At 33.4% G+C, this 23,506-nt stretch overlaps 1 protein-coding gene across 1 annotated transcript; it reads right to left on the reverse strand.

The window, feature by feature from the left end:
- Window positions 1–1,019: 1,019 nt before the first annotated feature.
- On the reverse strand, window positions 1,020–20,982 carry LOC145263861 (UPF0047 protein YjbQ-like). The gene is made up of 7 exons (XM_080120936.1): window positions 20,784–20,982; window positions 19,320–19,354; window positions 16,474–16,493; window positions 12,426–12,465; window positions 7,052–7,093; window positions 2,991–3,108; window positions 1,020–1,443 (listed from the first exon to the last, which is right to left on the reverse strand). The coding sequence occupies exons 1-7, from the start codon at window positions 20,920–20,922 to the stop codon at window positions 1,400–1,402; spliced, it is 438 nt and encodes a 145-aa protein (XP_079977062.1). The 5' UTR covers window positions 20,923–20,982; the 3' UTR covers window positions 1,020–1,399.
- Between the last annotated feature and the right edge of the window lie 2,524 nt (window positions 20,983–23,506).

Here is a 23,506-nt window from a genome sequence, read left to right on the forward strand (position 1 = left end):
TATCATGAAACTACCTGATGTTTTCCATATAATAACATTGGGTAGTTTTGTGCTAAAGGGACATAACACTGGAAATTCAAAATTTAAAAGTAAAACAAATACAGCAAATGTAAATATGATTGTCGACAGACATACTGTTGTGTATGTAAAAAAGTATTTGTTTTGAGCAAAATTAGTGAAAGTTCTTTGAAATCGCATATGGCTAGCACTAAACACAAAACTAATGAAATCTGTAAATAGTTGACTAGTTTTGTTGCATGTTAAAGAACTTCATGTAAATAATTGTGTGATCTTTAAAAACTACTTCCTGAAATAAAAAAGATAAATGAATTTTTCTATTGTCAGTTATTGAGTTTTCTTGGTTTATTATATCATTGTTTATATTATTGTATTGTTTATATATCCAACTAGCAGGAGGGGGGGGGGCTGCTTCGCTGTGGTGTAAATATGCTTAAATATGATATTTTAATTTGTCCAGATTATGTATATTTTATTATAGAGTCATGATTTCAAAAGAAAGAAAATAAAAATGTATTTAGGTGCCATCAGCTAGAATCGAAACCAAAACTGCAGCATTCAAAGCTGGTGACATTACCACTGTACTGCCGTGACATGTATATAAACCGATTAAAAATAAACTAAGATGAATGTACAAAATGTTAAAAGATTTTTTTCAATTTTTGACCCATTAAAAACAATTTTAACCGTTAAAAACAATTTTAACCATTAAAAACATTTTTTGACCCATTAAAAACAATTTTAACCATTAAAAACAATTTTAACTGTCTAAAGACCCATGAAATAACGGCCTGTAAAAAAAAATTAAATCATTTGAGGCCCCTCGTACCGCTCTACGACTTTTAGTTTCAGAAAAGATTGAGTTTAAAAATATGGAGACAGGCAGACAGATATAGTCATTCATGTTAGATTCTGTTTTGAAAACTTGAATTTTGTCTGGAGAAAGCCTTGAAAAACTTTGAAAATCAGTACGAACCCTGTGTAATGACCACACAAATAAATTATTGGTTCAAAGTTCTTTTATTAATTTTTTGGGGAAAAACATTGCATGAACCATGGTATTAACTGGCTCATTTAAATGTACTTGGGAGGGTTGTAACTTGCCAACACTTGTATAATGTGTCTGATTCATTATTGAAATTCAGTCTGAGCACGTTGATGACAAACAAGGCATTAATCTGAACATTTTAGGTTTAAAGATTAATTTTTTTTATTTGAATGCCTTATTAATTTGTTAATATACAAAAATTTTTTTTTTTTTTAAATTTGTTGGTACAAAAAGTCAGTCCGAGGTGGGTAACGAATATCTTCAAAATATGTAAATTGCTCAATTGTTTTTATTTTCTAAAAGATGCACAATATCTGCCTATTCCAGTGACCATTATTTTGGTATTCCTTGTAAAGTCAGCACCAATGTGCGAGAACCTGTAAAGAAAAAAGTAACAGATGTAAGATTATACATCGAAAAAAATTCATACTAGAATTGATTGCAAAGTTAAAAATCAGTTCTAAGTGACACTCTTCTAGAGGTTAAAAGTTCCACCCTTGGCAATGCTAAGAATACTAGTGTTGAGACGATTAATCAAAATCAGAATTGGGAATCTGAAAAATCTTAACTTTTAGAGGTATCGGAAAAATTTGAGCCAAAAATGATTCTTTTTTATTTGATTGCGCCTAAAAGCAAAATCTTCCACTGAATAAAATAATATTTATTGCTTTTTAAAACTAAAATCTATAGATCATCCCCACCACAAGTGTATTTGCACGTTTCAAACGTTTTTATGGTAATCAGGGGGAAAAAATAACTTTATAGTTAAATATTTAAAAACTTATAAAGAATCAGAATCAGGAATTGTATCAGAATCAGGAATTGTATCGGAATTGGGAAAAATATTGGAATTGTTCGATCACTAAAGACCCCAATCATGGCCGACAGAATAAAAACATGCAACCAATGTGGGTTTTACAGATGTTGGCTTGTATATTCTAGAATAAATTCTATCTGGAAGTTTTTATTTGTAATTGTAATGAAAATCGTAATTGACACTGAACTGATTTTTACCCCCCCCACCACCACCTTTACGAGGTCCGTCATTGGAATCACAAATGGTTTGTACTCATACCGGAAGCAACCTTGAATCATTGTGTCTGGTCAGCTAGTGTTCGGGATGTAGTAAATTTGTTGTAAAGAGCCAGTTCAACCAAACCAAGTGGATGCCAGAATTAGCCTCCACCTTTACAGAGTCCATCATTCACACACACACACACACACACGCAAATTAGAATTCAAGAACTAGACCTTGATTGAGGTAGCCGATCCCGGACATTTTTACACCAGCACCTTCATCTGTTAACATGCGTGGTGGCCGAGAGAGATTTTTCTCCCAAGGTCACATTACATCTGTCTACTTTGGTTTGCTGCCATCTTTAATTGTCTTACACGTGGTTGTTCACAATCTTTCTTTGTATTGAAGTCTGATCGATCGGGAATAATATTCAGCATAAATTTATGATCCTTTTCTTTATTATTTTCCGTTCATAGAATACATTTTGCGAACCATTGTATTAAACTGTGTTACGTGGTGAAAAGTTTCACAAAATAAGAAATTAAATGAAAATAGTAAGGAAATAAATTTGAAGACTGGAACAAACATTGTGATGGTCAACTCCAAACCTAGTGAAGCAGGACATTGAACTGATTCTAGGTCCCCCACCTTTACAGGATCCATCGCTGGAACCAAGAATGACTTGCACTTATAAGAAAGCAGCCTTGGACCGCCATGCCTGGTCAGCCAGCGTTTGGGACGTGGTGAATTTGTTGGAAAGAGCTAGCCCAATCGAGTCAGGGTGAATGCCACAGCCATGACCATGAATATATGATTTTTTTTTTTTGAAAGGTCACTTTGTAATTGATAACTGTAACATTCAACCTATAACACGTCGTTAAGTTAATTAAAAATGGCTACACTTACTAGCATGGTTACGATGTTCGAAAAGCCATAATCCTTGCCATGTCCCTAGATTGAGTTTTCCATCGGTGACAGGAATGGACAGGTTGCTGCCAATAAATGCGGCCTTGATGTGAGCCGGCTGTTGTGATGAGACACAAAAATACAAAGTTTAAATTAATTAACAAAAAATTCATTAACATTTCTTACAAAAAATTCATTGACATTTCTTACACACAAAAAAAAAAATTGAATATTCAATGAAATAGCAAATCCTAGGAAAATATACTGGAAAAAACAGTTGGAAATAAGTCATACACCATGCACTGTAACTACGCAATTCCTACAGCTACCTACTTAGAAAATAGAGCTATTAAACCTGACATACTAATATGGGACAAGAATGAGAAAGTAGCAACCTTAGTTGAAGTCAATGACCCTAATGATGCTGGGTTATACAAAGGTCATACAACATAAAAAAAAAAATTGGAATTTAAGAAAGACCATCATTCCAGCCACGTTTATTATTGTTATATATATATATATATATATATATATATATATAGATGCTCTTTGTGTAAACAAATTGAGCTTGGGTATTTGGACAATGTCAAAACATCGTTAATTCACTGCCCGCATAGCAGCAGCCAAATAGTGCAATGGTTAGAAGTTCCGACTGTCATTTGAATTGTCGGGTTTCGATCCTAGCTTGAGGTAGTTGCTTGTCTAGCCACAATGATGAGCTGTGAAACAGCGAAACAGTACTGTATGTAGATGATTATATATATAATGAATAAATGAAAAAAAGTTATATTCCAAAGTTCATGATGTTGACCATCTTACAATTTATACGTTTATTTCAGTTGACGCATTTCTGGACAGTATCTGTTTTGTAGCACAAAATCAATCACTTAATTATTATATCAATCAGTGAATCTATTTTGCCCTTAACTCCTCAGAAGAAACATTAACAATCAATCCATTAAAAGGTGGTGCATTTGGGCATGATTAAAAAATCCACAAATTGGAAGCAAAGCTTGTTTACATTATGCTATTTTCAACTTCATAAAATTTGGAATATAGATTTTTGTCATTTATTCATTATATGCTCTGTAATTACATTGAGCTTCTTAAATAAGGATTGGTATATGTAAAAAGGAAAAATAAGTGAATAAAGAATATTTCTCCACGCATACACACACACACACACACACATATACACACACACACACATATACACACACACATATACACACACATACACACATATACACACACACATATACACACATTAATTAAATGGAGCTAATAAAGAATAAGAATTAAGTAAAGCTAGCAAAAATGTATCAAGCGAACTTATCAAGATAGAAAACGCTCAACACCGTTAAGAGGAGCAATTAAATATATTAAATAAGAGATGAGGAATAAAAGTTACAAGTTCATTTATCATATCATCAGATAAATAAGAAAATAAAATAGAAAAAACAAAATCGAGAAGAAAAAAAAACTTTAGGCCATAGCATTTTGCAACTAAATGCTTGTCACCAGAAGAGGAGTTTTATTTACAATCTATATTTTGCATAATGCTGGCCTTGCTCTTCTTCTGATGAGAAGTGTTTAGCTTCGAAATGTCATGACCTAAAGAGTTTTTCTCTCCATTTTATCCTCTTTCCTTATTGATCTGATGATATAATAAAGTTTTATGTGACTTTTATTCCTCATCTTTTATTTAATATATATATATATATATAATTGTTATACAACAAATATAATTAGATAAAGCCGGAGAATACACAAGGCAACTATATGAATGTGTTTTATGTAATCTGACAATCTCTCAAAGTGTAAAACCATTGGACATAAAACAGTTGTAAAATATTTGTAAAATTCAATGAAAAAGAAGGAAAAAAAAACAAACAATTATTCATTCAAATTGTTTTATTATACAGGATGGACTGATAAAATTGTCGTCCTAGAAAAGACGATATGATTCCATTTCCATTTGATGAAAACCAGTTTTCTTTTCTTTTGTTGCAGACCATCTACTAGTTGGCCAGTTGTGTACAAATCCCAAGAGCGTTGCGAGCCTATCCTTGCTTTATCGTTATTTCCATGGCAGGCGCTCGTCTGAAGTCCAATCTCTGGTTCCTCCTCGCCAATCTTTCACGAAAAACACCAGTCTAGCCGAATCCACTGTGAAAAATTTCCCCCACTCTTTATCTGTGCCTAAATCAAAACGTGGATTCCATGAACAAAGCTTCTTTCTTAGAACTGCACGCCTGTGGAACTCTGTTCCGTCTGCCTGCTTCCCACCTGACTACAACTTGGATGTCTTCAAGTCCAACGTTAACAAATTCCTAATGAGCCGCCCCTTTAAGTAAACACTTCATCAAATCTCCACACTAACGTAATGTACTTGCAATAACCCTTATCCCTGAGTGGCTTCTGGGCCTTGATAAGTGGTGACCACTGTGTAAAAAAAAAAAAAAAAAAAAAGGAGCCTTCTATCATGTCTGAAAGTGACACAATGTTCAACAAGCAGAGATGTGTGGCTGTACAACTCATGCTCTCTACCGATCCAAGTTACAACAACAGGACCATTGCCAGCACCCTCAAAATGCATCGCTGGATTACCATAAATAACAGGGATGTGCCCAAGGTGATGAAAACAAAGTTTCTAGTTATGATTTTTGGTGTGGTTTCAACTGGGTGCCGCATCATACCATCTCACATCTTTTATGTCAGCTTGAAAGTCAACATCAAAGCGTACCTGGATGTGCTGAAGAGCGTGGTGAGTGTGGCGATTCCCTGGTGCAATCAGGTGACCTCTGGCAGACCCTGGATGTGGCAGTACGACTCAGCACAAGCCCACAAATTCAAAGAGACCCAGGCTGCCCCCCTCACTCTTTCCCCAATGTAAATTCACTGGACTACTTCATTTAGTCATAAGTTGAGAACATCACCAGCATGACCTCCCACAACACCAAAGCCAGCCTGATCACCACCATCCGCCGAGTATTTGCCAATTGTTGTTTTGTTCTTTTTTTCTTTTTTCTTGCCATGTCGTAAATTTGGAGAAAGAAATCTGTTTGTATAGAGCCGTGTGTTGTATCTGGCGATTGTATTTTGAAATGTTTGAACTGTGCGTAGGTAGCACGAGAACATTTCAAAATACTTCCGCCAGATACAAATGTGCGGCTCTATACAAACAGACTTCTTTCTCCAAATTTACAACATGGCAAGGAAGAAAAAAAAGAAAAAAACAAAACAACACACTGAAGATGGAGTATACCTCCGAAATATATTTGTGATAAATTTCAAACAAGTAAAATATTTGTTTATTTTCCTAATATTACGTTGTATTTGGTTTCAAGCGCACTTGATGCATAGTTTATTTTACATTATAATTATTTATATTCTTAGAATTCATCGGTCTTCGAATATGTTGCACCTAGAATAAAATTTGGTTCTTGTCTAGAATTCCCCCTATATTAAAAGAAAGAAGCTTTGTTCATGGAATCTGAATTTAGGTTTAGGCACAGATAAAGAGTGTGGGAAATTATTGATAGTGGTTTTGGCTAGACAAGTGTTTTTCGTGTAAGTTTGGCGAGGGGGGACCATAGATTGAAGTTCAGATGAGCACTAGCCATGAAAATAACGTCTAAAAAAACAAAATAAAATTCATACTAGAATTGTCTGCAAGGTGCTCATGGCATAGTAGATAAAGTATTTGGTAAAATTCAGTTGTAAGTTACATTCTCTCTGGAGCTTGAAGGTTCAAGCCTCAGTGCAGGCGACACTAAAATACAATTGCGAATTACTTAAAACTTATATTAATGAAACGCTACTCCAGTGGATTAAATTAAGGGTTCCGTGCAGATTCCTCGAGTTCTGACAAAAAGATTCTACGAATTTGGCAAGATATACCTGGAGAAGGTCAGAGGTTACATTGACTGAAACGTTGTAAAAAAATAAAAATAAAAATAACATTCATGATAAGAACAGTAGTCTTATAAATCCAAATAATATGAAAAAAAAAAAAGTAACAGTTTTTATGAATGTAAAATAAAAAATAATCCAATTACCATGTCATCTGGACCTTCACAGCTGTGACGAAAAGGTGTACTCTGCAGGATAAGAAAGAAAGAAAAAAACATTCATATTAAATGAATAAAAATGAAACAATTTTTGTAATCTACTAGCAAACCGCTCGGCATTGCCCGGTCGTAAAATATGCATAAATATTACATTTTAATTCATACAGAAACTGAGACGTGCATGTGAGTATTATGTTTTTTTTTTCTAAACAATTCACTTCTTCTAAGTAAAAAAAAAAAGACAAATTACTCGAACTGTGATCGAAACCAAAACCTAAAGACAGTGAATCAAGTATGATAACCATTAGACCAGCTTGACACGATTTAAAAGGTGTTTTCAACTTATCAACTCTACTTTTACTTAACGTAAGTAATCTGAACTGTTCATGCGCATTTGTGAAACAGTTAGCAAACATAAAAATTTGATTACCCCCCCTCCCCCCCCCACATACCAATTTTTCAATTTTGACCCCTTAGCAGCCTTCCCCACCCCTGGATAAAAACGGATTAAAAAGTTTTCCACATGTCTGAATACTCTATATACCAAACTTCAAGTCTGTAGATAAAAAATTTGAGTATATAGGTTGAGAAGTGTCCTCACACACATTCTCACTACATGTTTATAAAAGTGAGAATGTGTGTGTGTGTGTGTGTGTGTGAGGGCACTACTCAACTTATATACTTAATGAATTTTTGATTTACAAACATGAAATTTGGTATATAGGATATTCAGACTCATGAAAAATTTTTAATTGGCTTTCATCGAGAAAAAAGGGGTCAAAATTGAAAAATTGGTACTTGGGGGAGGTCATCGGATTTTTATTCATTCGTTTCACGACTACATATGTGCAAATCATTCACATGGCAGCTTCCTTATGTTAAGAATAAGTAAGTTTGAAAACACTTTTTAAAGATCATACTATTGTACTTGACTCACTGTTTTTAGGTTTTGGTTTCGGTCTCAACTCAAGTATTTTTTTCTTTTTTTACTTACAAATGTGAACGGTTTAGAAAAATCATGATACTCCCATGCATATATCTTAGTTTTATTCCCTTTTTTTTTTTTTACTTCATTTTTTAAAAAGGAATTTAACGTTACATTTAATAGCTATGTATTTCTGTTTATAATAAATAAAAAATCTGCATTAATTAAAATGTAATATTTTTGTGTATTTTATGACCGACTAGCAAGGGGTACCCGGCGTTGCCCGGGTGTTTGGAGGTGTGTGTGGTTTTGGGTAAATCAAAACTCCGGGATGGGGGGGGGGTAAAATAAAAAAAAAAATGTTTTGGTAGATAAGTATGAGGATCGGACCCGAACCCTTGAGGCAAAGTTGTAAATTAAAGTGTGAAAAAAAAAAAAAAGAGTGCAACGGTTTTAACCATTGGGCCACCACGAGATGCTAACGGAAAGACGTTTGAATTTATTTAATTACTTGGATTTGGCAGATGCACGTTTTAATGACTTAATGAGGTCAACTTTTGACTGCGGGGTAGCATTTCATTTAGTGCGGGAATGCTTTTTTTTTTTTTTTCCCCCCAAGACGTTGGGGGTAGGGGGAAACATTATAGGAAAAGGCTTAGCCTACATGCGGCGAGCGAAAACTGTTGAATATTTATCTTCCCGAAGTCGAGCAAATTAAATAGACAGGCGAGCTCCATTGTTAAATCTGAGATATTACGATTTACATGTGATATAAAAAGTTTTTAAAAGTTGTTAGGCGACCGACCGCTTCTCTGAAAAAAGCCTTTCTTGGACATACACAAAAAGCGAACATACATTTTCGCTTATATATATATAGATGGCCTTCTAGTTTAACAATGAAATACAATTGGAAACTGTATAACTTACATCAAACTTGGTTTATTGTGTAAACTCAGTATGAAAAAGTATTTGTCTAGATTTTGTATATATTATTATTATAGAGTCATTATTTATAATTCAATAACTTGAGTGTTATTTCTTCCGCCCGTCACACCGATAATTTCCTGGGTAACGTTAACACTTTTGTCAAAACTTCTGTACACATAACGCACCTTCTCCCAACGTACTTCTGCTAATTCAACTTATTTCTTCGAAATCCAACTTCAAAATGAAAAAGGATGGAGCTTTGATATGATACCGAGTTTGTGAATTTTCGTTGTGTCTGTCGAAAGTTTTAGCAGACACACAAACATACACACATACATACATACATTTTCGCTTTTATATATATAGATTAGTTCAAATTTCCAACCCAAACCGATTAAGAAGCTTGCTCTATCTCTGAATACCCTCTATGTAAAATTTCAAATGTTTAGACCAGAAATTGTCTGAGTAATGTGGTAGAGACCGCAGAGGTAAAATATTTTTTACACTATGACCCCTATTATGACCCCTTAACATTTATTTTTTGGGCTCAAATCAAGTTATTAAGTTAGATCCATGTCCAAGAAACCTATTTCTAAAATTTCAAGTGTATAGACCCAAAATTGGCGGAGGAGTTTGGTAGAGTTCTCAAAGGTCAAATCATTGAACATTGACCGCTTAAAAGAAAAATTTCTGGGTGAAAACCGATTACAAAGATTTTCCCAAATCTCACTACTCTGTATATCAAATTTTGAGTCTGTAGACTGAATATTGACAAAGTTATTGTGTAGGGAAATGTACACAGACAGACAGACATTTTCACTTTTATAGATATATAGATATATGACGGAGTCATCCCTTATTTTTTTATGTGACATATTTTTATTTATTATTTTTATTATTAAATATTAGAGCTCTTTAAAAACGCTAAAGTAGCAAAATAAATAAATCATACCATTTTGAAGCTGTTAAGGTTGCTAAAAACAATAATAGCAACAAATCTTATATATAAAGTCGATGATTTTGTTTCACTCTTACATTGATATTAACAGCCTACTCTTTTTATTGGTATTTATTTGCTTTCCCATGTAACACAAGGTCGATTTTTATTTTTGTGGAGGGAAAACCAGCTCCCCAAAAAGGGGCACTCTGGAAGTAAGCGACAATAAAAATTGCCTTAGTATAGAAGGGTTTCCCTTTACATTGACTAAGGACACATTAACTTATGTGTAGCATCAAAACAGATACTAGACATGTTTTTACTGGCGGCCATGTTTATTTCCCAACTGAACAAGTACCAATGTGTATATGTGTCACAAAAAAACCCCTCTCCTCTCCACATTAAGAATGGCGGCGGCCACTAACATTCATTAAGTAATACATTGGAAAAAAAAATGTCTTAATATCCAGAAAACTACTTGTCTGACCCAAATTTGAATGTGATATTCGTTTTCAGCATATCCGACAACCTTTTAAAAAGATCATCATTGTAAAGGTGAATGTTAAGATGAAACCAAAGTAAAAATTCAAACACAAAAGAAAAGATTAAATACAATTCACCTGAACAATTATAAGTGAGAGAGAGAGAGAGAGAGCAAACAAGCAATCACCTTCTCCCTAAAATCTTTCTTTCTTTCTATATTAAATATTGAAAATTAATGTACAAATATTTTAAGAAAGGTTTTTTGTAATTTGTCCTTTTCTTTTTATTAAATCACTTATTTTTAATATCGACAAAACTATTGCATATATATATATATATATATATATATATATATATATATATATATATATATATATATATATATATTTAGTGGAAATGGTAATTAATAAAAACTGAAGAAAGTGCTCAATACTGTTGTAGAGCAAATATGCGTTTTATTTTTTATTACCGCATCTTTCTGTTAAGTTACATTATTGCTTCAGCTACTCGGCCGTTTTTTTTGGCCGTCTGTAGCTTCCTCAGACTTTTACACCAGAAATAAACTTCTAAGATCCTCCCCCACAAGTTCCTTAAACTCCAAAACTAAAACATCACCAAGCGCCCCCTCCCACCTTCCCCCTTGTTCCCTTCCTCTCTTTCTTCCGCCCTCCTAGCACCCCCCCCCCCCGACCTCATTCACTCTTTCATCCCATAATAACGAACATTTCTGTAAAAGTCTGAGGAAGCTACAGACGGCCAAAAAAAACGGGCAGGTAGCTGAGACAATAATATAACTTCACAGAAAGATACTGTAATAAAAAATAAAACGTGTATATATATATATATATATATATATATATATATATATATATATATATATGTATATAAGAAAATCGGAGAATAAAATTACAAATGAATAATGCTAAATATTCACTTATTATAAACCGTTTAAAAAATAATTCCTCTGTACTTTCTATACAGTATTCCAAAGAACTGGGTTGCATTATTGATTTTAAGTAACTATCAGCTGTTTTGATGGTTATATCAATGTAATAAATAAATAAAAAATCTTTGCATTTAATCATTGAGATCATCATAAACTTACTGTTGTGTTATTCATAAGACTAGCTTGAATCCCTACAATATGAGTACCTCCACAAACAAATGTAAACAAAAAAAAAGTCACTTGTTCTTTTTAATAACAAGTAAGTTGAATGATTAGAAGCAATGTTTATTCTCCAGTGACAATACTGATAGCAAGGACGGGAACGAGGTCGGCAATGGTGTGTGTGCGAAATGTCAGAAATACAATATGTCCACTTTTCTCACTGCGGTTGCTTCTCCTCTGCTGTTGTCTCTCTTTTATTGGGACGGATGATGGCAGAACATTCCTTCACGCCTTTTTTGTTTATTGTCTGAAATTTCGGTCAGTCCCGCCGACCCAAATCCGCAGGAATTCTGCGTCCCCCATTTTGAACTTCTTTGATATCATTCTCAGCACACCTTGATCCAAGATCGCTGCCTTGTCTGACCCTCTTGCAAGCCCAGACAGCCGATCGTCCTTTCCAGAACCACCTCTACCACCTGCAACTCCATCCTCCCCTCTGTAACATTATCCAGAATTCGCCTTATATTAGAAAACAAAAAATTCTCTGTATGATGCATATAGCCATGACAGAAAGAAAATGTCATACTCCAAAAATTACAAAATCAGATCAAATAGTTTTATTCTTATAAAGAAAATCTTAAGCAATTAATGAGAATTTGTAGGCATTACAGTATAAATCTCAAGTTTGATTTATTAAGTTATTTCCCTTCTTTGTTTTTTTGTTTTTTTTTATAGATTCTTTTCAAAATGGTAGACAAAATGGTCGCTCTTCTGTTACACATAAAATTTCATTTTCTTATTTAAAAATAAAACTACTTGATCAATTTATGTGATTTTTGGAATATGATTATTTCATTTTGTCACAGATACGTACATCATACAGATTTTTCGTTAATTTTTAATATAGACGAAATTCTGGACAAGAACCCAACTATGAAGTTTAAGGAAAAAAACAATTATAAGAAGTAAGAGATGTACATACCTCTGGGACCATCTTATTCAAGAACATTTCCATGTCAACTCTAAAGAGAAAAATAAAATTCAAGTCTTAAATTAGAAATCTAGAAATAATTGGAAGCCAATCCAATTCTGTTATTTTTTTAATAGAAACTATCCCTATTTTCATGGCAACTGTTCGACTGAGCTCCGATCTATGGTCCCCTCCTTGCCAATCTTTCACAAAAAACACTTGTCTAGCCAAAATCACTATCAATAAATTCCCACACTCTTTTGGTGCCTAAGCCTAAATGTGGATTCCATGAACAAAGCTTCTTCCTGAGAACGGTAGCATGTAGAACTCTGTTCTGCTTTCCAGCTGACTATAATATTGGTATCTTCAAGTCCAATGTAAACAAATTCTTATTGCACCGTCCTCATAAATAATCAAATTATACCAAATTTCCACCACAAACGATTATTATGCTACTGTCCCAAATGACTACAACACACACATTAAACCTTATCCTTGAGTTGCCTCCGGGCCTTGATATGTGATAACCCCTTTGTAGAAAAGAAAAAAAAAAAAAACTTCAAACTAGACATGAAGCCATTTGATGTAAGGAGCTAAGAAAAAAATATGACTTTAACATCAAAACTAGTCAACGATGAGTGTTGACAGATTCCAACCTATAAAACAGCAATTCTTACCCCTTTGTCAGAAATACTACTCGTGGAATGTGAGGACTAAAGGACAAAATAAGGGAAGCGAGAGTTATGCAGCTGCTGAAAATAAACCAAAGATCCATTTTCTATTTTCTTTTTTGTTTTTGTGTTTTGAACGAATTAAGAAACTCATGTCAGTAAACTGAATGGATGGAGAGAGAGAGATTTACGGGCAAAGAAAAAAATTAGGAAGAAATTAAGTCTACAATATTTTTTCTTTTGATTTTTAATCGTAGTTGACTACATAAAGACTTAGCCATCTTTTTTTTTTCTTTTTTTTTTTTACTCACGTTCACCCCAAAATAGGCACATTGCCACTTGGACATAAAGGGTTACTAATTGGGACCATACTTTAGAAAGATTAAGATGTTGGTTTACGTTACATTTAAACTTCTGCATATCAGTACAGTTAGGGAAGCAGATAGCAGGAAGGGAATTCCAAAGGCTAGCTGTTTTAGAAAAGAAGCTATTTGAATAGAAAACTGTCTGACATTTAGGGACCTGAAAAATGAAGGAGTGTGATTTTGCTGCTAAGTGGGTTGGTCGGGGATATGCACGTCAAGGGGGCACAAGTGCAACGAGTTCATCAGAGCACATTCCATTAAAATACTTGTAAAACAGGCACAGGGATACAACATTGTGGTGATGGGACAGGGGTTGGAGCCTAGTTGACAAAGTGGGGGCTATAAGATTGAAAACCCTTTTTGGACTCTATCCAAGAGAGAGAGACTAGTGAGAGATGCACCATCCCAGATGTGGCAACAATACTCCATGCATGGGCGAATGGTGGTTGTATAGTGGTACAGGATACTTTCAGGTGTGAGTAGTTTTCTAGCACGATAGAAAGAACCCACCTTCTTTGCAGCAGCCTTTGCAATGTCCTCAATATATTTGTTCTAGTTTATATTTCCTGTGAATATTAAGCCGAGGAGTTTAAAGGAAGAATTCTCAGATAGGGAGTTATTTGTTACGGATATCAGTGGTTGGAGACTCCTCTTGTAATTGTTAAAGGAGAGCAGCTTAGTCTTATTAAGTTAGGTCATCATCATCATCATCATATCGTATGAATTCGAAAATTCTATTGTTGGCATTGGTTTCCCCCGATATTTTTCTAGTCAGAATTACTTCTAAAAAGACATTGGGTAGTTACAGAATGAACTCTGTGAAGATTGTCAACATATTAAGTGAAAGTGAATTTTTGGGGAACAAACTGGATTCGAACTTTGAACACCCAGGTCATCAGTCTGTGTCATTGACCACTTGACCACTGTCAACTCCCGTTAAGTTAGTTAAGTGGATATGTTTATATATTTGTATTTACATGAAGTGTACAGGGGGTCTAAATGTGGGCTATATTCAGTTTAACTAAATTTCATGCAACAGAGAATAAAAATGAAGTGAGAGTTCAGGAAAATTAGGATACGTCTGATTTTTGTGAAATTTTAACAATAGATTATTCGATGTCAGTTAATAAATATTCCTCAAATTTCAGTTTCTTTTGAATATTTTAAAAAAGACATTAAAAAACGAAAATATCGAAAAAAAAAAAAAAAAAGTTATATTGTACGTATCCATTTTGGACTGAAGATCTCCGAAAAAAAAAAATTTCGCTTAGTTTTTTTTTTTTTTTTACAGCTGAAAAACGTTTTCACGACAGCGTATTGAAGGTAGCCATCTTTGAATTTTTTTAACACGCCACAGAGAGATAACTCAATTTAAAGCACCGACACTCCCTCTCCATTTTTTAATACTAGCTTTTCTGTCTAAAAATCAAACCTTTTGCTCGGTATCATAACAAATTGGTTTTTCGCTGTAAAAAAAAAAAAAAAATACTTGATAAAATGAAGTGAAATTTTTTTTCGGATGACTTCGTTCCATGACAAATACATACAATATAACCTTTTTTTCGATATTTTCATTTTTTAATGTCTTGATTAAACTGTACAAGTACCAAAATGATTCCAAACTAAGCTTTTAAGCAAATAAAATTTATCTCTTCATCAAAATAAAAAGACTATGTGCAACACAATTTGGACATATTCCATAACAAGCTTTCAAGCAATGCAAGTTATATTGAATATGGGTTACATTAACGTCAAAATGAAAAAAATTATCTGATAGAGTTACATGTGAGAGACCTTTGAATTTTCGTTAATCCTGGTAGGCATTCTCTCTTTATGTTACTGGTACACAAATGAAAAGGTACACTAACAACGTAGGACACTTAAGACCAGGATACAAATAACCAAGATCTCATTTTTGCTTATCCTTCACTCTGAAAGATGAGATTTTTAGAATTTCTGTCTCAATAAATTTAGGGTTGGTTGGTTGGTTGGTTGTTTTACGGCATATCAACTCTTTTCGGGTTATTTAATACCGAATCCAAAGATTTTGAAGAAAAATTTTTTTAATAGAATATATTTGTTGTTTTCACGTCGGTTTCTATTTAACCCATAGTTGGGAAATTGGGACCCTAACAGGTACTACCACTCCGGGTCAGAGTGGACCTGGGAGCAATGGTAATTAAAGGGTGGCTCCACACTCCCCAAAGCCCACAAGCTGGGGCCTCACCACTGGATATAGTTTAAGGTCATATCCAGGACCCCCATTGAGGGACTTTTACCCTCTGCAGGGGGGCAGTCGGCGTATTCTAATGCCCCACTGACAGGGCCGAATAAATTTAGGAGTGGGAGAAAATTTTACTGACATTTGATGGCAGGTTATGGCTCAGAGCAGATTGGGAGAAAGGCCTCGACAGATAACTAAGATGTGGACATTCGCATAGGTATATTATTGATCGGTGTTGTCCCGGATGAATAAACATTTAAAATTTAATAAAACATTCATTCTTTGACCCTCAACTGGTGCGGTAGGAGTGAATTGTTTTTACTAACTAAAGATAAATTTTCGATTCATTATTTCCTTTAAACTAACTCATTCCTCAAGCTTTAAAAGTGTGTGTGGGTGTGTCCAGAAAGAGGAATGGGCTGAGTAGAGAAGAAAGAAAGAGAGCAGAGAGAAAGAAAGAGTTGCTTTGGGCAGTGTCAGTCCCCTCTCCAGCAAAAATATTTTTTTTTTTATCTCTCTCTCTATATATTTTTATCCTCTAAAATAATTCAACTGTTTAAAATAAAAAAAAAGTATTAGATTAAGAATATGAACACTCAAATATTTTTATGCATTTTTACTAAAAAAAATTTTTTAAATCCATTTTTATCCATTTTTAATAAAAAATTTACAAAAATAAAATTTTTAATAAATTTTTTTTTAAATCCATTTTTAATAAAAAAAATTTACAAAAAATATTTTTAATAAAAATTTTTTAAAATGTAAAAAGATTTTCATAAAAAATAATAGAAAAATCTTACCTGACATCAGAATCCCAATTCTGAAAAAAAAAAAAAAAGAAAAAAAAAGGAAATTAACAAATAGAAAATTACGCAAAAAATGTGTATTATTTGAAAAATACTAATGAGTCACCATTTACCAAAGCTAAAAGTCACTTGAGGATGAAGAAGAATACTATGAGAGGATTGAAAATGAGAAATGGCAAAATTTGATTACGTTTCTGAATTTTTGAGATGAGAATCGGTTTTTCATATTGAAATCTTCGGACTACTGTTCCCATCTTGAGTGTCATTTTCACAACATTTCATTTGATGTAATCTCGAACATTCTTCAGATGTTTCTTGTCGAACTCCGGAATCTTTCTGCCAAATGCTGGAATTTAGACAGAATTTCGAACAGAACCCTTTATTTACTTCACAGACATAGCATGCTCTCGTTCCATGGATAAAGGTCCTAAGTAATTCACAATTGTATTTTTCGTTCGTCCACACTGAGAATAAAACCTTCAGGAGAATATCACTTTTACAATTGATTTTTCCAGATACTCTAACCACTGCACAAAGGAACCGAAGCATGCTACTCCCATGAAGTAAATAAAGGGTTCCGTTTGAAATTCCATCTAGATCCCCGAATTAGACAAGATACACCTGAAGAAGGTTAACCAAAACTTTGTGAAAATGGCACTCAAGATGAGAACAGTAGTCCGAAAAATCCAAATAATCAAAAAATTTGATTAATTAAGAGGATTGCTTAACAAATATTTGTTGGCACTGGACTTAAAGACAACCACATATGTCACAAAGAGTGCCAAGGTACTCCATTTGTACAGCGCTGTCTTTGAAAACTATTTTCATTAATTAATTAATTTCTTCCCAGAATTGCTAAATTTTGGAACTCCCTTCCAGGATTCTGCTTTCCCAACTGTGTTACGAGAACAGTCACCTGTTCTTGTAAGTAAGTAAAAACGAGATAGGATAGTCCGAGAATTCGAACCTGGGAAGCTAGGTTTGGAATTAAGATTGAGGAGAGTTTAAAATAAATAATACAGATATGTTATTGAAAATGTAATGTAGAATTACCCATTGTTTAGTTCATGTAAAATAGTTTAGATATCTGTTTATGTGAAAAAGGAATTTGATGATGCAATTCTGTTTATGAAAATGAAATGAAATTAAATTGAGGTTATCTAGATCCGAACAATAGAAAATGTTAAACATTATTGTAAAATAGGTTAGTCGAAAATTAGTTTAGAGACTTCTTCTTTGCAAGCATGTGTGAACGATGCACATGTTTTGGGTATACAGTGACGTCATGGCTAAGAGATGAGTTCTCAATATAGTTAGAGCTTTAGGAGACAGTCAGAGAGTCAGAGTGCCGAGGCAGGGTCGACAGAGGGTCAGACAGAGCTGACAGGAGTCAGAAGGAACCCACCTTTGGAGGCGAAAGGTTGGAAGTTGAAATCATGTACAAACTTTGAATTCCTTGATGCGAAATCATTGACCGGTCAATAAATAAAGGACCTCATCATTTTATAACAGCTGTCTTGTGTTATGTCATTCTACAGACAAGGAATTGTGAATTTGTATTTATAAGAACTTGTGTATAAGGACTTGTATTTATAAGAATGTGTCTATCATCTTAAGAATGCGTCTCCCTCTCAGTATTAAGTAATGACTGGTTCCTTCTTTATGATAAAAGAACTGAGAATCATCATCTCAAAAATATGTGTTAAAGAAAGATAATGTTTATAGAAACACTCTCAGAACAATCAGAACTGTATAAATGTCAATCTCTCTTCTATCTATAGATCTAACCCCCTCATTGTGTATTACATGTTCCCGTCTCTCCTTTAAAATGTACCCTCTTATTATATATACCCTGTCTATGTCACCAATATGAACTCTCTCTCATATGAACAACAACAAATATATGATTCCTCATAATAATAAGTACTACATAACAACTGTACTGACATGCAGAAGTTCAAGTGTAATGTGAACAGACATCTTGCTACTCATCTCCCTTCATAATATCCCTGCAACTTATGTCCCCGATATTAGCCCTATATTTCAAAGTGGCACAGTGCCTTGTTTGGGGTGAAAATTAAATTTAAAAAAAAAATTTTTTTTTTAAATTAATTTTCTACCTTTTTCATAATTTTTAGATATTGTCATCACTGTGACATCAGTAGATAACATTGGTTTCACTTGAAATTCACCATTGCAATTTTCAAATTTCGTTAGAATAACAAAGAAGGACCATGTCTTTCATACGCAAGATTTTGTGCATATGTTAGGTGCACGTGTTAGATGCATGTATTATCAAATGTATGAATAACCAGGGTTGGTCCACTATAGTCGGGCGAGGAAGAATCTTTTTGTATTTCAGCTTTTATAGTTCCTGATCTTAGCGCCATCTAACGTGACGAAAAGGGAGATAATTAAAAGTCTGAGTGCCCTCTGCCTAGTGCAGCATTCACTTTGGACATGTTGAGCCAGCTTCCCTTGAAGGAGGAAGTTTCATGGGAATATTAAATTCACAAGCAATCCTCAATCGCATGTATGTCCTTAGTTACTGGAGATGGTTTTGACAGTGTTAGATTTTTGCATTTTTTTTTTTTTTCCAGAGATGTGTCGCTGTCCTTCTACATAAAGTCCCTAGTATTCCCAAATTGCCACTCGCCTTGTACTGACCAGGTTCAACGTTGCTTAACTTTGGTGATCTCATGAGGACTAGTGTGTCAACCTGAGGGTAGGGTGGCCTCATAATACTTCTAGTGTGTGACCGTGTGTATATGAACGTGTGGAAAGATAGTTAATACAACAGACTAAATAAAAAAAAGTAATACTTCCTTGATAATACATACCTCGTTCAAACCAATACTTGCCGAGGTGTGCTTAACTGAAAATAAAAAAAATCAAATTAAAATCTATTCATTTTAAAGAAGTTTGAACGTCGAAAATATTTATGATTATCAAAAAGAAAAACAAAAAAATAAAGACATTAAAAGTGAAAATAGCGAAAAAAAAAAAAGGTTATATTGTACGTATCAGTTTTGGACTGAAGATCTTTAAAAAAAAAATTCATTTAATTTGATCGAGTAGATTTTTTTTGCTTTTTTTTTTTTTTTTTTTTTTTTACAGCGGAAAAACACGTTTTTATGAGAGCGCGTTGAAGTCAGCCATCTTGGAATTTTTTGAACAACACGGGGAGATAACTCAGTTTAAAGCGCCGACACTCCCTCTCCATTTTAATACTAGCTTTTCTTCTTAAAAATCGAACCTTTTGCTCGGTATCATGACAAATTGGTTTTTCGCTGTAAAAAAGAAACTACTTGATAAATTACGTTTTTGTTTTATTTTAAATTTTTCCACTAAATATTTTTAGTTTTTGTTACATTTAGCTTTTTAAACATATTCAAATAATGCTTTTTTTTTTGCCTCAAATAGTACTTTCAAAAATGTTTTTAGTGTTTATATTTAATGTAACATGTTTATTCAGTTCGAAAAACATACAGTGTTTACCGATGTATTGGAAAATTCAAAATGGCGGCTGACTCTTTCTCGGAGACAGTAAGTTTAGGAAAAGGAGTTATAAATAAAAAAACAGTCAAAATATTGTTAAAAACCTGCCGAATATATATCAGCCTATGTCACGGTAACATATATTGAGCGAGTTTCTAACAGTATTTTGTCTGGTTTTTTATTTATAACTCATTTTCCCAAACTTACCGCCTCAAAGAGAGAGTCGGCTGCCATTTTAAATTTTCCAATACATCGGTAAACACTGTGTTTTTCGAGCTGAATAAGCATGTTACATTAAATATAAACACTAAAGCATATTCAGTTAGGTAGAAAAGTAACTTATCTTGCCTTTGATAACATTTATTTGTTCTATATTTGTTTTGTGACAACTTTTTCGAATCTATGTGTATAGTAAAACAAACCAAAGTTTTCGTGATTAAATAAATGTAAAACAAAATGAAAATATATTGAAATAAAAACAAGCACGAAATAAAAGTAGGAATCAAAAATTTAATCAAAGAAATTAAAAAAGTTAAAAAATAAAAATAAAATAAATACACGCTCGATTAAAAAAAAAAAGTGTATGAGATATATACGAAGAAAGTGAAAGAAAACTTCAGGGCGCAGCCATTAAATTAAAACCCTTTTACGCAGGGTCCACGTTCCCCGTGAAGTACCGCATAAGGACTTAAACCTCATTGTTTATCCTAACTTTACTTTTTAATGGTAACTATCTTACAATAATTACAATTAGATAATCAGGTAAATATCAGGTAACGATGAGCTAAACCTTTTAAATGACTTACTTAATATGTGTAGAAGGCCATGTTTAAGGGTTTTGATCTCAGACATGGAAGACTCGACCTCTTTTTGTATTAAATGACAGCCCCTCTTCTTGGCTGGGATAGAAATTACCCTCTGGTACCAAACGGGAACTGTGGCCATTACGTAAGAAATTGTAATCGTTCACGAGTTTCACCGGCGTGATGCAGGGGAGATAACTCTAAAATCCTTTTCTTTTCTACAACAAAAAATAAAAAGTTTTTAAAGTAGGATTATTTACCGCCTCTGCAAGATCTCTCTCTCTCTCTCTCTCTCTCTCTCTCTCTCTCTCTCTCTCTCTTTATTTATTTATTTATTTTCCCCAAAAACCTCTGGCCTCGATAAAAGGGAGACTAAAACTTGCTGCTATGGTTTCAAATAATCTGAAATAACAACAAGGGGAGACTTGATTTGATTCCAAAATATTTCTTATATGTTATATCTCCCCTCTTTTGGAAATAGGGTACGATTATGAATATCTCCAGTATAAAATAATCCTTATACTTTATGTATGAAAACCAAAGAGAGGAGATATAACATATGAGAAATATTTGGAATCAAGTCTCCCCTTGCTGTTATTTCAGATCATTTGGAACCATAGCAGCAAGTTTTAGTTTCCCCTCTGTAGGGGAAAAGAAGTTTAAGTGAAATTAAATTTTTTTTTGCCCCAAACAAAATAATAAAAAAAAAAGGAATAAACAAAATAACAATTCCTTCTCGTTTAAAATGCACCACATTTATTCTTCAACTAAAATAACAAGATGAACAAGCAAAGGTCCGATCGGTAAATGTTCTTGAGAAATCATTATGATTAGAATATTCAAAGTAGGTAAAAAATCATTTGAGGAATTATTAAGATTAAAAGGTCATGTTAGATGAAAGTCCTTCGTTAAAATAATAAGATTAGAAGGTAAAAGTCTTGTGGGAAAATAATGTCCTTATTTCAAGGTTTGTGTTTTAACCGGTGAAGTTCGCCTTATTCAAAAGTCCCATGAGGAAAGTAGTCCGTTGTTATTAACTCTTATAGGAAATGTATGGAATGGGTGTGTGTGTGCATAAATGTGATTTTTGGGTGCCCACATAGTGTGTGTAATTATGGTTTTAACAGATTTGAAAACGACGATAAGATGAAAACGAGAAGCATGTTCTCTTGTCACGTCGTGGCGAGAACAGAAGAAGAAAGAAGTGGAAAAAAGGAAAGAATGTTTGTTGCATTTAAATACTTTTTGAACCGGCTCCAGCACAAGGTTGCTGCTGCTGATATTTTGGTTTTTGGAAAAGCGTTAAAAAGACAATCTTCTAAATTTTCTCATTGGTCGCTTGTGTTATGTGGTACTGTCTTCAACTATGTCCGCCAGAAATATGTCCATTTTACTTTTGTTGCTGTGAGAAAAGCGTATGGGCATATTTGAAATTAAGTCGTTGCTGGAAGAACTTATTTTGTGCAAATGCACGGGAAAATTAATATTAATAAACGTTTGTTTATTTGCGAGTGTGTGTGTGTGTGTGTGTGTGTGTGTGTGTGTGTGTGTGTGTGTGTGTGTGTGTGTGTGTGTGTGTGTGTGTGTGTGATAGCACACCTTTATCAAGGCTAGAGGTTTTGGGGAAATATCAGATATTTTGAAATTCATATACAAAATTAGGACTATGGTTGAAATAGGCTCGGCCAAAAAATGGAATAAAACTAAGTTGTTATTTTATTTATTTATTTTTTTTAAACGAATTAAAATCTATTAAAATCTATTATTCTTGAGCAACTTTTTTTTTCCAGAAAAATAAAAGCCTAAATTTTATCACATGAAAAGCAGAATAATGTAAAACTTTTTCTACTATTTTTAATAGAATTTTAAATTAAAAGAAAACAAAACACACAATTCACCACCATTTTTGTCTCGATGGATAACACATTTGAATATTTTTTCAAAAGGTTTTTGAATCAATTAATTTTTTTTTTGTCTAAATAAGATTTAGGATGATTTGCTATAAGAATATGCAAAAATATTAAGTGTTTGAATTTTAAATAATTACATATTTTATCTCATGCTATAGATTTTGCGTGGCCAAATTAAAAATTCTAAAAATTACTGATAATTTGGAAGAAACTATGGTAGCCTTTATAGGACTAAATGGAGTTCATTTAGTCCTGTCAATTTCCATGTATTTTTAACGTTTGTTTTGACGATTAAGTAAAGACTCAATTTTATAAGGTTTTAATTTTTTTTCATAAGCGATGCATATATATATATATATATATATATATATATATATATATATATATATATATATATATATATATTTGTTGCCTACATAACCCCCAAAATTGAGCACCGATGAGGCTGTCCAATACCAGATAGGTGACCATTTAGGCAGTTGAAGACATTTTGGAAATACTAGGCAGTTGAAGACAACTGCTGCATCTAGTATTGTGCTTGGTTGTCCTAACTCTGTGTTGCCATCAGGACCAAGTGTTTCTGGACGAGAGAGTGTGGTGGATGCAAGTCCCCCATACTTTGAACTAAGTCAAGTGCAAATCACTGCATCATCAAGTGGTTGACAACCCAGTGATGTGCCTATTTACTTGTCTCCTCAGGAGGGCAGAGTTAGACACAAGATCGGTTTTTAATGTGGGGAAAATCAGGCTCCCCAAAATGGGGAACTCTGGATAAGAACAAAAAATAAAAATTGACCCAGTCTTGAAAGATTTCTC

Source organism: Euprymna scolopes, chromosome 39, assembly GCF_053919585.1.
Source record: "Euprymna scolopes isolate OS-2025 chromosome 39, ASM5391958v1, whole genome shotgun sequence".
NCBI classification, from domain to species: Eukaryota; Metazoa; Mollusca; class Cephalopoda; order Sepiida; family Sepiolidae; genus Euprymna; species Euprymna scolopes.

What these genes read in the sequence shown, in the direction of transcription:
- LOC145263861 (XM_080120936.1), bottom strand. Translation starts at nt 20,922, where the DNA reads ATGGCCACAGTTCCCGTTTGGTACCAGAGGGTAATTTCTATCCCAGCC. An exon ending in TGAATAAGATGGTCCCAGAG is followed by an intron (nt 7,094 to 12,425) that starts GTATGTACATCT and finishes CTTATCCTGCAG; the next exon opens with AGTACACCTTTTCGTCACAG. An exon ending in CGAACATCGTAACCATGCTA is followed by an intron (nt 1,444 to 2,990) that starts GTAAGTGTAGCC and finishes TTTTCTTTACAG; the next exon opens with GTTCTCGCACATTGGTGCTG.